Source organism: Stegodyphus dumicola, chromosome 10, assembly GCF_044657685.1.
Source record: "Stegodyphus dumicola isolate Sdum_Otavi_A_Nest chromosome 10, ASM4465768v1".
NCBI lineage: Eukaryota > Metazoa > Arthropoda > Arachnida > Araneae > Eresidae > Stegodyphus > Stegodyphus dumicola.
Genome location: NC_140777.1, coordinates 128,720,910 through 128,739,394, shown reverse-complemented (window position 1 = coordinate 128,739,394; position 18,485 = coordinate 128,720,910). Strand labels below are relative to the sequence as shown.

At 30.3% G+C, this 18,485-nt stretch overlaps 1 protein-coding gene across 4 annotated transcripts in view; it reads left to right on the top strand.

Annotated features, from left to right (window-relative positions):
* Positions 1 to 17,815, top strand: part of SP555 (SPRY domain-containing SOCS box protein SP555) — a 67,349-nt gene extending 49,534 nt beyond the window's left edge. For all 4 annotated transcript variants that reach the window (XM_035360932.2, XM_035360934.2, XM_035360935.2 and 1 more), the window contains one exon: positions 7,673 to 17,815. In XM_035360932.2, coding sequence (XP_035216823.1) covers positions 7,673 to 8,235 — 563 coding nt within the window. In that variant the 3' untranslated portion in view covers positions 8,236 to 17,815. The remainder of the gene's footprint in view (positions 1 to 7,672) is intronic.
* The last annotated feature ends 670 nt before the right edge of the window (positions 17,816 to 18,485 follow it).

Here is an 18,485-nt window from a genome sequence, read left to right as displayed (position 1 = left end):
TATAAGGTATTTCTCCAACTTCCCTAGCATACCTTCGTGGTGTAACGGTAGCATGCTGGCCCGGCATTCCAGAGGTTCGTGGTTCGATTCCCGGCGAAGGCGGTTGCTAATTTTTCATCTCTCTGGCTTCCAAAAAATTCTAATGTCTCTACAAGGTGACAGTGCGATTTAGCTCAGTTCCGCTTTCAATTCTGATGGTCCCCGGGGAGGGGCGGGTCCGAGGGTGCCCTACCTCTCTCCCCTTCCACCAAACCACACGACAGGACATTCGGCTTGCGGCATATTTAAAGTGCCGCCGTGCCTCACCGACACTATGCATTTACAAACATCCATGCCTTCTCCGGGATTCGAACCCCAGCCCTTCGGGCACGGCAGTCAGTGACGCTAACCACTACACTGGTTGGGCGGCACAGAAAACACATATAACATAGTGTAGAGAACATCGACTTTGCAACAAACACCAATGGAGACTATTTTCTTCCTTGATGAGTCCCAACTAATTTTGATCCTTGACGTCTTCAGTAAGCGACCTGTATGAAAGCGAAGACTTGACTGTCTGGGTAACCATCATGTTGGATGGGCACACAGACCTTCATATCTTTGACAGAAACTGTGTAACTGCTGCAAGGCAAACGGAATACATCTATGTTCATCTTTTCAGGGATGTAGTTGGCCATCAGCTTATTTTTATGGAGACAACAAAGCTCATCTACATAGGGCTAATTTGGAGGATGGTTTTCTGTAAAGTAAGGATAATCAGACTGGACTGGCCACCAAAGCTCCGGATCTAAGCCCTATAGAAAATATCTAATAAGTTATTGGAGGGCAACTGCAACTCACCTTCCTCCTCCTAGAATCTGACAATTGCGTTGCTGCAAGAACGGGATTCATCAGTCGCCTTAATTTCAGAACGAGATCATGTTGAGTGATCTGTATGACAGTTAAAGAAGGCCATATTGTCTGTTTTCTGTTAGCTTCTTCTTTTGTTCGATCTTGCAACCACTGTTTTAGATCTTCCTTCGCCGATGAGCCTTACCCACGATCATATGTGTACAGTACTCTGAACTTATTTAACCCTTTGAAGGGCACCTGTATATAATATATACCGGTTGTTTGTCAATTTTTTAACCTCCGAAAAAATGCTAATTTTTCTACACCAAAAGCTACAATCGTAAGTGTCTAGAGTTTTCTTTCAATTCTAAATGGTAGCATCACCCTATGAATGCTCAATATTTTGCAGTTATGAAATTAATATACCTCTTTGCAAGGTATCATGTTGGAAGATTCATAAATTCTATTGGAGGGAAAGAAAAAATTCAAAATCTGCAAATATATGACGTACACATGCTGAATCTTATATATTTACTTCATTTTTTTCAGAATTGATAATTAACAGAAGATTATTTATACGATTTTAAAACCGGTATATAATATATACCGGCGCCCACACTGAGGGTAACACGCCAATAGATGGCAGCACCAGTTTTCTCCTTTTCTACTCTGTGACATGACAGAATTTTTTTATTATTATAACAGTTTATGATGTAATAATTTTTCATGATTAATTTATAAGTCGTTTGGGATTCAATATTATGTTCATGGAGGAATGGGGAGTTTACTGACCCTGCGCTAGGACTGAATACAAGTATATTAGTTTAATTTATTCTTTGTGTACTCAGCTCGAGTTTCATTCGTCTGTGTGTAGCTAAAATTTTTATTTCAGCACTTATCCCTTTCCAAGAGAAAGACTCATCGATTTCAAAATTGCCATCTGGGGTCAAAACTTTACACAATTGTGGGGGTTAAATGTGGCATGTTAGCCTCCAAAAGATACCCGTTGCTTTGTGTTTTCCAAAATCCTAGAATGCAAGGAAAATGAAAGAGGTGATTGACAACTAATTTGTCATTCGGGAGTCACGCCTTCTTCCCTTTGTGAGGTGTGATAAGATCACACAAAGGGAAAGCTCACTTAAAATGGAAATGTACATCTCATAGTGTAATCACAAAAACTCCTGGTTTGAAAGCTTTTATTCTTTAGGGAAAATCTTTTTAATTCTTTGTTAATTTTTGATGAAAGACTAGAGAACACAAGAGGAATTTGCGCTCTGATTGATACAAATAGGTTGTTTCCGAAATAAATTTTCACAGTTAGTGAAAGGAGGAAAAATATTTCTGAGGCCCGTTTTAGATGCAAACTAAAATGTATCCAAAAGTTGAAAAGGAGCCCCTATGAAGCCAAAGGGATTGAAAATCAGAATAAGAGCTTTGAGGTGAATCAAATAATAAAATTGTTAAACGGCGTTTCTTCCTGGAAAAAAAAAAAGATATATTACAAATTATACAAAAAATAAAAAAGGGACCCTTACGGTCCTCGATAATCTAAAGTGTGTGTGCGTGCAGAGGGGGGGGGGGTGATTCTTCGTATACTGTATGAAGCATGGTTTTGTTCACATATTATCTAAAGCATAAAATACAACTTCAAAAATGCAACATACCTTCTCAGCTGAGTCGGTCGTAGTGCTTCATTTCTCAATTTTTTTAATTTTCGGCTGAGTTACATCTGCTTGTAATATTATACTAGTTCAGTTACAGCATGATACGATTTACACATGCAGTGTTATATTTGCTAAATTTTTTTATAAAATAATATTGAATTTAAATACAGTTGAAAAGCTTTTTACCCATATTTTACATAAGTATGTTCAGCTGAGTTGCATCATCAAATTGCATAAAAACATAAATTTTATTTTTAAAATTTTAAATTTCTACCGAAATTAAAAAAAAAAAATTGTCTTTAGACTTACACAACTACATTCAAGCACTCATCAGTACAGACGCACATCAAAAGTGGGCAAAATTAATTTTAAAAACAAAGATTAACAGTTGGCAGCTACCTGGAAAAAAATGTCCTAGAGGGGCGCCGGTATAAAATATATACCGGCTCTCAAAATTCAGGATTTCGCTCTAGATTTTTTTTAAGTCTCAATTTTGTGTCCTTAGGGTCCATAAGTTATAGTTCATGCAAAATTTTACCACAGTTTAAATTATTTTATATACCGCCCCTCAAAGGGTTAAAGAGATAAACCTGAATTATTAATTCCAATTAATGCTAAAATTAAACTATTTGGGAAATTTGGAAATTTATTTATACGTTTATTTATTTTTTTTTTTTATTATTATTTTTTTTTTTATAATTACATACCTGATGAAATTTTAAATTATTACAAAGAACTGCTGTATTCGTATTGCTTATCAAAAATCTTTCAGTTATGTTTTCAGGTCCGTAAAACTGATAGTTGCTTTTCTGATCTATCTTTTAATTTCAAGATCTCTTAGAGTTTGCAGTGCTTTTCTCGATTCAGCTGAGTCTGATATGTAGTCCCTTTCTTCCGTATCACTTTCAGTCTAGAAGCTCTTTAAATACTTTTTATGATACCATAATCAGTACTTTCACTTGCCGTCTCAATATTATCATCAATTGCAATATATTCTAAAAACGAATCTTCACAATTTCCCTCACTGATATCCAGAATTTTAGTAATAGCAATTCTTTTCTGGCTTCTTATAAATAAGAATCGCATTTTCTAAAGCAATTTCTAACTGTGTTTTGGAAGTTTCCAAGCGTTGACTATAATATGCATAGCCTCTAGCAAATATATCAACTTGGCTATCTCCTTCAAAGAGCCTGTATTTTCACATTTTTTTTTCAATGACACCTTTTCTCTAATGACATTTAAGAGCTTTCATAGTACCTTGGCCTAAAGGCTGAATGATAGAAGTTATATTTGCAGGAAGAAACACTAATTTAATGTTTTCCATAACGATATCAGAGGGAATGCAGTACAGTTATCTAAAAGTGCTAACTATTTTTTCACAAAGTTAATCTATTTTTTCGTTTTTCAGTTCTCTGTCTCATTTCAAAAGGAAATCAGTGAAAATACTGCTTGTAATCCAAGAGTGTTTGTTATAGATAAATTACTTTGTAAAGACATTAGGATTAATTGGAAAAGCCGGAGAGATGAAAAATGAGCACACGCCTTCGCCGAAATGCGAACCACGGACCTCTGGAATACCGGCCCAGCGTGTAGAACCACTACACCACGAAGGCACGCTAGGAAGGCGGAAGAAATACCTTATAACTTTTTTTACAATAACCAATGACGCTTCTTTATAGTTGTATCCATAGTGCTCGTTAATATCACAGTAACTCGTTCTTTTAACTCCTTAACACCAGTTGCTGTTTCACTTTTAAACATTAATGCGGACTCTGGCCATGCTTTGTATTAAAAAAATGTCTCATCTCTGTTGTTGTTATTATTATTATCGATTATTACTATTAGATAACTTAACTATTACTATTGAGATAGCACAAAGTCACAGCAAATTCCTGAGCTGAACGTCAATTGTTAGGCTGAAACAGACATGGTTTTTTGATTATCGAATGCAGGTCATTTCTCAAGTCGCACGATATGTTAATTACTCCCATACATTGGTAATGTTGTAGAGTCATTAGGTTAATTGGAAAAGCTGGAGACATGAAAAATATGCAACGCCTTCGCCGGGAATCGAACCGCGGATCTCTCAATTACGCGCTGAGCATGCAAACCATTACACCCCGAAGGCTCGCTAAGAAGGCGGGAGAAATACCTTATAATGTGAAAGTATTGTGAACAAATTAATTATTGACAGATAAATGATCAAACTACGAAATGAGCAATGCTTCTGAATGTTAAAGAGGACCAATCGCAACGGATCTGTGGATCGCTTCACCATGCAAATGAACCAGGAAGCTTTCATCAATGTATATGAGTCAACAGTTTAGCCAATTTTATTGCTTATAATGGAGTTATTATAACTAACGACGCGTGAAGTTTAGAAGAAGCTATTCTGAGAAGACAGCTTCTTCTTCTCACAACAATGGAGAGTTTCTAGCTGAAATATAATTTTCACTGAAAGTGTCCTGGCCAGCTACGCGGGCCTTCTTGAAACAACAGAAAATATTTCTCTTGAAGCTTTGCCCCTTGTACGACTTTTCCAAAGAAATTATATCAAAAGTCAACCAATCAGATTTCGTGAAAACAAAAATTCTGGGAAATGTTTCTTTCGACACGTTATTGAGGTAGCTTGTAAATGTGTTGCAGGTGTAAGACTCCATAGCCGCCTTCTTTCTTCAATGAGTCTCGTGAGTCTTGATGCTCACGAGAATTTATCTAAGAAATCGTACATTCTGAGTATCTGCTCCACCAAGAAGATGGACGATGGCGTATGAAGTACGAAACGTATCGGAACGACATCCATTCGGAAGAATGCAGACTGGTAATAGCATTCTTCTGGAATTGTGGATGCTTTTCCGGATCCCACTGGATCCTCTGATACTTACAGACAATTCGATTTGGATACCTCTTCATACTTGTTCACGCTGTAGACCTCTACATGTTGACTGCTCTCCAGTATCGCCGCATTAATCAAGAACTGATTGGAAGAACACGATCAAGCAGTTTTCAATAATCTTTTTTAAACACACTTTTTAATGCAGATTTTACTGTTTAGGTCACCAGCAAAACATACGCGCATACATAAAATGCATTTTCCTTGTGCCCCAAAACGTTTGCATGGAGATTACATGTATCAATATTTGTTCCTTATATTCTTTCCTGAAATCTTTTCCTTGCATCGATATTTTTTTTTTTTTTTTTAAATTGTTTTGTTCATCAACCCCTTTCATTTTTTTTTCCTGTAACATACAATATACGAAAAAATACTATTAATCATAAGTTAATAAATAAAATAAAGTAAAATATTAAAGCTTTCTGATTTTATGTTACAGCCAAAGGGGCTATTGTTTCATTTACAAACACATAAACGTTTCGAGTGACCTAAACATATTAGAAACAGCATATCTTTGGAACTCAACAGTCTCGCGCGCTAGATAAAAAATGTTTTATTCCATATGGTGTTGCTATAGCTTGCTTTGAAATCGTTGAGTATTTTTAATAAAAAATTAATTAAATTTTTACAAATTATGAAATTAATAAAACAAACTCGAAATTCGGGCTTCCAAGTGCTCAGGTGGAGAATTAAGTTATTCAAAATTTTGTTTTTTCACAATGCGAGAAACTTACACACATTCATGCAGATTTTTCATTATTTAATTTCTTTAAATATAATACAAGGTGATAATGTTTATGGCAACAATTTGAAAAATGATTCTACACTTTTAGCGATTCAACACAAAATGCCATTTCGAGAAAAATAGCCCATCTGGGCTAATGAACCTTTGGCCTAATAATCATAATACAAATAATTGCACATTAATAACTTAGCAATTAGATTAAGAAAAGTTTTGAGAGGGGGGAAAAAGGTTTCAAAACAAAATTTTCGGGGGGAAAATGATTTATTAGTTTCATGGTTTGTTATTTTTTTGTATTATTAGTTTTCTTTTTACAAATATGCACTAGCGTCCAGAAGCAAAATCTCAGATTTTAACTGCAGAAAAGTTCAATTTCACTTAATGTGATAGCTGCGCTCGAGGTACTGAGGCAATGTTTTTAATGCTTGACATAAAATTAATTCTTAAATCATCTCGTTCAAAAATATTCAGTCTATTTATTGGTTTCCATAGTCTATCATTGGCTTGACTTGATTAAATCTTGTTTTGCATACTGTATTTATAGCGTAACAAATTTGTTCCTTTAAAAAACATATCATCAATTTAAAAAATATATTAAATGATTTTTTTGGGTATTTTTCACCTCGCATTTATTTTATGATTTCTTCCTTGTTACATGATATAGCTCTATATCAACTGTAAAGATTTATTTAGTTTTAAACTAATCAGTTTTTGTTCAGTTACTTATCTTTTCTATCTTTTCTCATTTCCATTTCTTGCCAGAATTATATTTCAGTTCCACGTGTTGTGCAGAGCAGGGTAGAAAGATACTATTTAAGCTGGTATCTCATTTACTTCAGACAAAGCGTATTTTGCCATTCGGCCACGTTGTTTCGCTTGTTATTTTACGGCCGTGCACATTAATTGCCGGTTTATGTACGACAGCGGTAGGGCTATGAGCCAAGTCACGTTAATTATTTCTGTGCAGCTTCGGCTGATTATTTAACTTAGTTTTAATTTTAGAGTTTTAGCCAAAAGTTTGTAAGCACCAGGACCGCCTTCTGTAAATTTCTTTGAGTTGAATAAAAGGGTCTTTGCATCCTTCTTACGTATTATCATTAATACAGTATGAACTTAAGGAATAGTCGCTTCACATTTCAAGTAAAGATCTAGCCTACAAAGTAAATTTAGCTAGACTCTTACACAACAAACAGTTATGAATTTTATTAATTTACATATTATAGTTTACATATTATTAATGGATTTTTTTAAATCAATGGAATTTTGATTATGCCGATTAATTGCCTGTGCATGTTTGGCTATCGACCAGTTCATTATAATTGATCTTTTTAAAAATTTCATCGACCCTTGCCTGGGGGTCAATCCTGACCCCGCTGGGAACTCCTGATCTAAAGTAAAGCATATATCTAAATGGTGAAAACAAATTTTAATTAACTTCTATATTATCTCTTGCAAATCATTTTGAACATTAACATCTCATACATAATATTTTTTGCATAATTTGCATTCTATAAGATGTTTTTTTAAACAATTTTTTTACAGGCGTCGGCACCAAAAAGGCTCGTTTACATATTGATTCCTTTGTCAACATGCTCGGCGAAGATAAGTACGGATGGGGTTTATCCCACAAAGGTCTTCTGTGGCATAACGGGAAATGGAGGCAGTACACCAAGCCATTTCGAGAGAATGAAGCAACCACAGTAGGATTGCTGTTTGATGGAATAAAAGGCACCCTAACTTATTACAAAGATGGCTATAACCTTGGAGTAGCTTTCACAGATCTCCACTTAGTTAAAGATGAATTGTATCCTATAGTATGCTCTACAGCAGCCAAAACCGAGATGTCTTTAAGTAATACTAAACGAGAATTTGGAAATCTCCAAGACAGATGTAGAGCAGTAATTCTGAATCTTCTTCGGCAAGCTAGTGATATACGAGAGCTCAGCCTCCCGAATGCTGTTAAACTTTATCTTTCAGAGGGTACTGACAAAATTCTTCCCTCTGAAAGGCCTTGCAAAGGTGCTACTCGTCATAATTATTTTATGAGGTCTAGTAGTTGTGGACCACATCGAATAGGTAGTTTAAAAAATTACCTCGTAGTTTGAATGCCATTCTTATGGAAACGATAAAAAAAACCAAAGAACATTTTTTGTCTCCACTTCTACGCATATAAATTTAAATGCTGATTTCTACTTTAATAGCGATATTTTCATATCTTGTTAAGTGAAAGCTCTAGATGCTAGTTTCAAACGCAGTTTAGAGGAGGATAAGCGATAATAAAGGAAGAAACGTTTTTAAAGTTTATAAAAGCATATGAAAAGTTCTAAACTCGCAATTTATATATTATTTACTAAGTTGATATGTAGGACTTATATTATTTACTAAAATGATTAACTAGCAATGACAAACATAAAAAATGATAAAACAACATTTAAAAAATAATAAAAAGTTCTTTAAATTATATTTGCTATAATTAAAGATTTAAAAATGCAAGGTCCAATTTATATGTATGGTTTTACTTAGTATAGCACAAAAAACTTTCATTTGAAATTAATTTTCAAAAATGAGAATTATTTTAAAATAAATCCTATTCAATACACATATGAAAGGATAATATTTTCATGAATTTATAAAATTAGCCATTCTTAAAACTTTCTCAAAATACACATTACTGTACACCCAATGGAATTAAAATACATTCTAAATGAAGAATTTGGGAATCAAACATTTCTTACAAAAAGTTTGAAAAATTCTACAAATTGAGTACCGGATTCTCATTTTTTATTGCTTAATTAAGAAAGAATTGTACATATCACAATTCTTCTTTCACAATAAAATATAATATTGTATTAGCTGCAATCATAATATTGATACCTATCAAAAAGCACTGAAGAACTAAAACTGATTATTTTTACATTCTCTTGAAATGGTGAACATTTATCACTTAGACAAAAGAGGAATTCATAAATACTGAAGCTTCAAAGGAGTTTGCAATTTGCCATTTTTCAAAGGAAATCATTTACATTACACTATGAAATAATATATATATATTTATATTAGGAGATAATATAATAAATATTTCTTTAGTAAATAAATTATTATTATTATATATATATATAATTTGAAAAAAATGTTGAGACTGAGAAATTTTACTTTTTATATATAACTTTTCAAGAAGTAACACTTCACATTGTTCAATATTGAATAATTTATTTAGCATAAAAATTAAATTAAAATACAAATTTTATTAACCAATCAATTACTAGAAAAATATTGCTGTATTGAATAATTTCATGAGAAGAATTATAAACGTTTATATTTAGATATTTGTTTCGTTGAAAGATTATCAGTCACTTAAATACATAATTATTCACAGTATATGGAAACAAATATGAAAGAATTATTTTAAATCCCTTTTGCCTTACATTTTTTTTTAAAAATTAAGTGAATCACATATTATACTTTACATATTAAAGTGTCATTGGCCCCACTTATATCATGATTCTGTCTTTTATTTATTTATTTTTTTTATTTTTTGCTATTTTTGCTTATATATGCCTTTTTTACACTGTTTTTATGCTTGACATTATGCTAAAAGAAAGGGGTGTATATGCTCTGAGGCACACTCATATACACATGCTCTCACACACCCTACAAAAAGTATATAGAAATCACAAACTAATTTTTTCACTATCAAAAATCAAACACCTAACAAACCTTTAAAAATGTTTTTCCAGAGCCGTGAATTTTTTACTGTGCAGAAGATGAGAAATTTTCAGACTGAAATGTTCAATTATACTAACTTCAGTTTAAAATATTTACTGAAAAATAAATGGGATTTTTTTTTTCTTCCTAATTTAAACTTAACAAGTAGTTAAATATGCTTGGAGGTTATATCTATGAAACATCAAAAAATGATATGAATATGCAGGTTATGTTTGATTTGTGTTAACTCTAGTCATAGTTAAATGTTTAATAATAATTAATTAGCGAGATATAAATATTTTATAATGAATAGAATAAAAGAGAAACAGGTCTTGTATAGATGGAATCTTTTTAAAACTCAAAATGATAAGAGATTTGCTTTCTAAAAGAAGGACAATTTCTCCATAAAATTTGCCGATATTATTACTTATATACAAATAACACTTCAATACTCTCTTTTATTTAACTAAAATAATTTTCAACTGTCAGAGCTCAAATTTTTAAAATCACAATTCATATTGTAACACAGTTTGGATTCTTTACAGAAAATTAATTTTTTTGGGGTTATCAAAAATGATGATCAGATTATCTCAGAAAAGTAAAAATCATTTGATTAAAATTTTATTTAAATTACAGGAAACTTGTTTAAGATTTTTATACCTTATAATTTTATAAATGATATTTGAACTAAATGAAAAAAATTGAACACAATAAATTTAATTTGGAGATACTCTTTTAATTGATATGATCACTAACTACTGGAATGCAAAAATTAGTCAGTTACACTATTAAATACGATAAACACGCAACATATTTCTAGGAAACCCTATCCAAATGGCAATCGCAAAATAATTCTATAAATGTATTAAACTATATCACAAATATGAAAAATTCTTAAAAATATGATTAAAAACTTATACAGCTATAAATTTCATTAAAAATCCCATTAAAAATAAATTCAGGAAAGAAAGAAAAATTAACCAAAATGTTAAAAAAATTAAAAAGATTTGAAAGAAATGAAAATGAGAGAAAATGAAACTCATAGATAAAAATAGCAAACTGAATTATTAAGTTCTGTATAACTTTCAATTATCAAGTGAAAATAGGGGAGGAAAAGGGTATTTTCTATTCGTTGCTGACTCTGGAATATACAGTTACTGCAAGCATTAACTTATAGTTATTATGTACTAACAGTTCATTTTTCAATTAAAGATTACTCGAGACAAACATTTGTCAGACAAAAATATTGTATTTGATACGTTAAGAAGATATTATTAAGGGCTGCTTCACTTGATCAATTCAGGCTATTGCATTAGCATTTTAACTTAACTGTAAAACATACATGTTAATAATGAAGCAGTACAGTTGAATGTAAATTAATTAGCTTAGCTTTCAACACATAATGAAAACTACTGTAATGAAAATTAAATCAGTAAACCCATTAATCTTTTTTTAAATTGTTGCAATGTCTATTCAGTATTAATAACCTTAAAAAATCAATAATAAGAATAAATTTAACACATCATATTTGAAATTACAAATTCCTTAAAAAAATCCTGCTGATAATATATACATAATTACAAGCATTGAAATTTCAATGAAACAATACTCAGTTTTGCAATAACAAATATCTATTTTTTTTAACTACTATATTGTTAGCATATGAAAGGTAACTATATGGTGGATATTTTAAATGCAAGTTCTATATTAGCATAACATTCACACAGTCTCGATAAATATTAACATATTTAATAATTAACAAAGAATGTTTGAATTTTGCATGCCAGTAGATACTTAATAAATACAGGGGATAAATTTTGCATGCATTATTATGCATGAAATGTAACAAAAATTAATATTACAATCAGCTTTCCAAGATGATCTCACCTACCTCATATATCTGCATCACTGAGTTGTGTTAAAATAAGACAGTGACATAAATGACATTTGTAATATATTTCATTCTTTCTAATACATAAGTATGCAAACAGATAGTAGCTGTTAGTATTCATGTGGAGTGTTGAATAGTCTGCCAATTACATTTTGTGTAAACATGTACATATGTATTTTTGCACTACCAAATATTTATAGTCATTTGCTTGCAATGAATTTCCATATTTTGTATGTAGTGTATATGGTTAAAAATGTTTTAAACATGAGTGTAAGTTTAAGAGCATATATGAATTGAAAAATATTATATTATCTTAATTCTTAAAATTGAAATCAAGATTTAAATAAGAATTATGGCTTTATTTGAAATAGGACCTATAAGTTTTTCGATGGTGGACAGCTGTGAAGAAAAATATTTTATGAATCTGACCCATATGAACTTTGTCTCAATTTATCAACATACTTTTTGCACATTCCTACCCTCTTGATATAAGATTACATCATTAATACGACCATTTGATTCCAAGAATCCACTAGCATCTGAGTAGTAAAATCGCTGAACACTGGTAGTTCCATAAGAAGTTCAAATATCGCAAACAGGCTGCCTGCATGGGCATTTGTTATGGTTTTCCCTATGCATAACATGTATACAAGCCAATTACCCTTAGAAAATTCTCCTTTTCCCTATGCAGATAGCCCTCGAGTGCTTTGCCATAATCTTTAAAATAAACCAAATCATTTGATCCTAATTTTTTCAAATGCACAGAAAATTTTATAAACTAATACTGCTATTTTTTTTAAAGGAGTTCATTTTTAAAAACAAGGAAAAACAGAAAACGCTTTGATCCATTACCTGTTTTGTGTCCAAAATATATTTATGTACATTAATTTTTTTTAAACTTAATGCACTTTCAAGGTAATTTCCTGATGTTTGCCCTAGGTTAAAGGCAAAAGATGCCTATAAAAGGGAGAAGGCTTTAGTTAATTTTGCTCAAAACTAAACTAATGAAAAACTTTCAATGCTTTATAATAGAAACAATAATCTTGCATATTATGAGTTAGCATGTAGTATTGACAGGCTATATTATAGTGAATTTATTTATTCTAGAGATATATCTTAAAGAACTCAAAATGTTTCTTTATGTCTCTACCAATCTGAACAGATTTTCTGGCATATACTAATTTGTTTCTGATAAATTTTAATTTCACACAGTGTCGATACTAACTGTACTGTGCAAATGTACTGCATGCACTTTCTTCGTTATTTTTATTTATGTTTTAATATTTGATACTATGTTTTATACCTTCTAATATGCAAATACTTTAAACTGTGTAAAATATTTTAATTTTATATTTTCCCCTAAAAATTCTGATGATTCAGCTTTATACATTTACATATTTTTTTAAAAAGGAGTCCACGTTTATAAGAATATTTTAAGTTATAAAATTATTTGCACACAAGCATGGATAACATAATACATTTATTACAGATATTGACTGTATGGCTAATATACATTAATCCCTTTAATTATAACACATGCATATTTGAAGATTAGGTTTTTTTGTGAAAATACAAAATTTAATTATAGTATTTTAACCCTTTAACTGTCAAGTTATTTTGATGATTTGGGTACACAAATTGTAAAAATTTTTCCCGAGATACAGTCGGGTTTGACAAAAAGATGAAGCCGAAATAAACGTCTCCCGATATATATTCGGGTATAACAATACGATGCACTCAAAAAAAAAAAAAAAAAATTACCCCGAGTAATACTTGGGCGTGACATTTTCGAACACCAGTGCTGTACTCGAGATTATCTCGGGCATGACAGTTAAAAGGTTAAGGTTAGATTAGGTTATTTATTCATGACAAAGAATATAAGGGCTATCTCCCTTAAACTGATTAAGAAAAGCACATGCATGCAGCTTGCTTAGAAGGAAAGCTGCCTTCATGGAGGAATTTTTAAGGGACACTGGCTCACAGCTTTGTTAAGCATGAAGAAACTATAAAAACTCTTACAACTAGTTCACGTAACCTAGAAATCTGGATCAAAGTATTAGTAATTTTATCCACTTGGCTACTGGTGGGCCTATGAGCCTTAAGGCAAATGTGCTTATGGAAGAGTTTTCTAGAAAAATTTACTCATAATCACATTACATATGATTAAAACCAGGGGGCAAGAAACGAGATTATTGAGCTCCAGATGAACCAATTTTCAATGATATAATGGTCTTGGCTATTGATAGGCCTAAATTTGTATAAAGACTTCAACTATTTTAAAATCCCAACATAAAAAAATACATCAAAATCTAAACTATTTTCTAGCCACATAATCAGGAATTACAAAATGTATATTACCTTACATTTTGTAATTATAAATAAGCTTTAAAAAATTACAGCCATAGTTTTCACGAAAAGCATATATTACGTAGCAAATAAATATGTAATAAAAAAAAACTTAGAAGTAATGACAAGCAGAATTTTTATGGCGTAGAAGTGTTGATCCATAATGACCGAGAAATTGGAGGCGAAGGCAGATTAAATCTTCAGTTTTATTTTCAGCAACATGTTGCAGCTACACACAAGTCAGCACATTAAATGTGCCTGTTCCAGAGGGCTTACATTTTTGATTTTGCAGCAAAAAAGAAGAAGCAGACCTGCAGTAAAGCTAAGGCAAAGTGTAGAAAGAAAGTGTGTAATGTTCAGGATGAAATCTTAAGTCAAACTGAGTTAGTTTTGGTTCTCAAAGCATTTTGATTGGATAGTTAATATTGCTGTAAAATTATTATTGGCTGCTTGAGTTTTAGTTTGATTTACATCACCAGAATTACATGAGTCATATGACAGATTTTTCTCGAAATGATGCAGTGTAAATAGATGTTGCTATTTTTAGAATAGAGAAGGGAAATTAATTTACACTGCTAATTTAATCTTTTACATATTCTTTATTTTTCTTACATATATTTCCTATTTTCCAACTATAATCTCAGTTATGTTGTCATGTGGATATGGTTAAAGTTATTAAATTCATGAATCCTTAGGATATGTAAATTTTACTATGCAGTAAAAATTTTTTTGAAAGAATGAATGAATATTCAGTTACCAATGTCTGATTCAATAAGCATGGAAGCAAAAACAGATTTTAAATATTTAGCTTTCTATTCAAAGCTGAAACCTGTCAGTAATTTTCACAAGGGTACACTTTAACTAGAATTTCTTAATATTAATTTTTCAATAAACTTCTTTCAGTGCTGAACAGTTACAAACTGTGATATTAAGATTAAAGACTACAGTTCATGAAAAATATCCCCCCCCCCCCCGAAAAAAAAAAAGAAAAGTCTTAAAAGCATCATTCTGAATTTAAGAGGGTAGGAAGCTAGCAATTAGTATTTAAAGTAATTTTTTGCATTTGTTGTAGTACTTAAGGATAAGATAATAAATAAAACTGTGTATTTGGATCTTCTCAATATAAATAATGTAGATTACATATATTGAAAGAAAGAAGCATCTCATTATGTGATCATATTTCTATAACATTCAGTGTATACATCTGAACTTCGAATTCTGATCATGCAGGATAAGAGTTCGAAAATTTCTGCAGCTTAGATGTTATAACATATTTTTTACATTATAAAAGTTGCCCCCATTGCATTGCCTTTTAAAATGTGTATATAAAATTAGAGGTATTAGAACAAAACTGTAGAAATTAGTTTTCTGTGAATGTCTTTTCTATGGATGTGTTGTAATCATTATTTCTTTCAAAAACAAGGATGAGTACTTCTAGTCAAAAAAGATATGTGGCTCAACTTGCCAGGTTCTTTGTGTACATAGAAATTTCTTGAATTTTCTAAACACTTATCTACTTAATATTTATGTACTTATAGATTGATATAAAGTAGAATAGGGTAGTCTGAATGTTTCACAAGAATGTTCATTTGCTATGTTTCAGTCTTGTTGAATGTGATTTATATATTTACTAGAGAAGTTTGTAATCAAATCTGATATTGCTGTTCAAAATCAGTACCAAAAAGAGAACTTTTTAGCTGTTGCACTTTTTGTGATTCCTTGAAGTGAAATGACATTTCCAATAAGCATGCATTTTCTTGAGAATTTCAAAGCATATATGAATTTTTTTAAATTTCCACTAAGTTTTTTCCCTGTCTTTGCTTAATATAGCTTGAGGTTACATAAATATTGTATTTCTGAATTGGTTAAGTGATTCTTGATTTGGTATTAACATGTTTAAGTTAGCCAATAAAGCTTTGTATTTATTTTTTTTATCAAATGTGATAGATTACAATTAACTTCAACAAAGCAAAAAATGCCTTATCTGACATAAGAAATACAGCCAAAAGAACTAGTTTTTCTGTAATAGTTTCTTAACATTTTCTGTAATTTAAATTGGTTTTATAGTTATCCCCCCAATACAGTGCATATAATGTAACTACAGAAGGATGACTGATTATTTATTGCAAATGATGCAGTGACTATTTGTCTTCATGGAGGATTTTTCTAATGCACACACAAGGAAATGAATTAAATTTTAAATATAGTATGTTAAGACAAAATTATGTTTAGTAGGAAGTGAAATTTTAAATATTCAGGAAAAAAATTCAAGTACTAAGAATGAAACAAATGACTGGAGATAGGCAGTTGGAGAAACTGCAATCTAATCTATACAGTAAAACAAATTAGATAAAATTCTACTCAAAGGTTTAGCACCTAAATAAGTTAAAATTAATAGCAACAAATTAGATATTCAAAATTTCACAAATCACCCTGAAAAACTATCTAATAAATAATCAAATGTGTTTATAAAATTTACTCTTTTTTTCAATATTAAAATTTTAATTTATACTGTAATTTAACTTGCATTCAAAATTATTTCAAAAACACTTTCTTAAATTATATTTCCCACTCTATAAATTTAAGTTAATGGTTTACGTCAATTTTTTTAATTATACAAATTTTTGCAGAGAAATGCAGACAGAAAAAAAGATTTAACAAAAACTGTTACCTTGAAAATTTAGTATCATGCATTACTTTTGTGTAGTAAACTGTAACGAAACTTCAAATATTTGTAAATCACTGTATATATATAAATATGTGGAATATTTGAATGCCACAGTAGTTACAAATTAATATCTATAAATTAAATTAAATATCATTCTTATACACATATATATAAAATTTATTTTAAAATTTTATTTATGGAACTGCATTCTAGTCAGAATTGATTATATGTACCAAAATAAAAATTTACTAATTACAAATGTACAATGTGAATGTTGAATACCTAAATATTTATTTCATATATGAGATAAATATGTACTGTTTTATTTATTATGTATTATATATCTATCACTTAAAAATTTGCTTTTTAGTGTGAATTATATGTATCTAGTTTGTGTAGCACATATTATATATACTACTATAAATAACTATAAATAACCGTAATGCATATTATATAAGCTATGCAAATTGTTGAATAAACTTCATATTCTATTAATTTAAATGGAGATTGTTCAGAAGTTAAACTGTGATCTGAGAATATTAAAATTGAAACAATATATGTGTGGTTCCTCAAGTAGAAACACAATTTTATTAATACTACAGCAAAGCAATTCTTCAAGTTTATCAACTCAATTCAACAAAAGGTATAAAAACAACGAAGAACACTTATTTGAAATTTGAGACTGCTCTCACTCTTTTTGAAACTACAATTTTCTAACTTTTCAAATTTGACAGTAATACATTAACTTAAAATTAAGTTGAACTTCAGCACAATTTAAGGCATCTTTTGCCTTTCAACACAAAATAAGCAAACCTTTAGCCTTATTTCTTTAACATCTGAACAATTTATATGAATCTTTTACCACCATTAAAAATAAAAAATGTGATAATTTTCAATACTGTATAAAAGCAAAGCTCTTAAGTTAACATTTACAGAAAATTAAAAATAAATTCCTTTCATCCCTACTTTTTATACTTCTGAAATATATAAAACAATATTTAATGCTATTTAAAATCTGTTTTCAAAATTATTCTTTTTTCATGTTTCACTCTTGATATAAATAAAATATATTTTTTCTTCTGAAATATTTTAATTAACATATATTTTCATTTCTTTTAATATCAGTTCACATCAGTCCTTGATTAATAACACATTAGAAAAAATATAAGAAGCAAGATTTCCTGATCTTGATATGAAAAGGAAACAGTCCCTCTTTTACTGAAACAAACCAAGATATTGTCAATGTCTTCAACAAATCATAAAATGTTGGTGATAACTGCAGTGCTGCCTTTCTCATCTTAGTTACCTAATCAGGCTATGATAGAAACAGTAGTTTAAGGTTATAAATGAATAACAAATTCATAGTAAGATGTTGTATAGTATTTTGTCATCAAAATAAAATTAATTTAGCCTATAAGCTATAAAACAGTGAGGGACAAAATAACAAAATTGCTGAACAGATAAAGCACTGAAAATGTAATATAGAGGTTACAGAAGAGAAGGGGAAAAAAAAAAAAAAAAGGCCACTCCATTATAAAAAGAATGTTACACTAGTGCAATGTAGACTGCCCTCTATTCCGCTTTAAAAAAAAAAAAAAAAAAAAAAGAAAAAGAAAAATCTGAAAGGTTTCAGATTTTAAATTACATCCAAAGGGGCATTTTTTTACATTTTGTGTCTTACCTTTATTTATTAAATATCATGTTCTTTGCACTTAAACCATAAAATTCAGTTCAACAGCAATTCC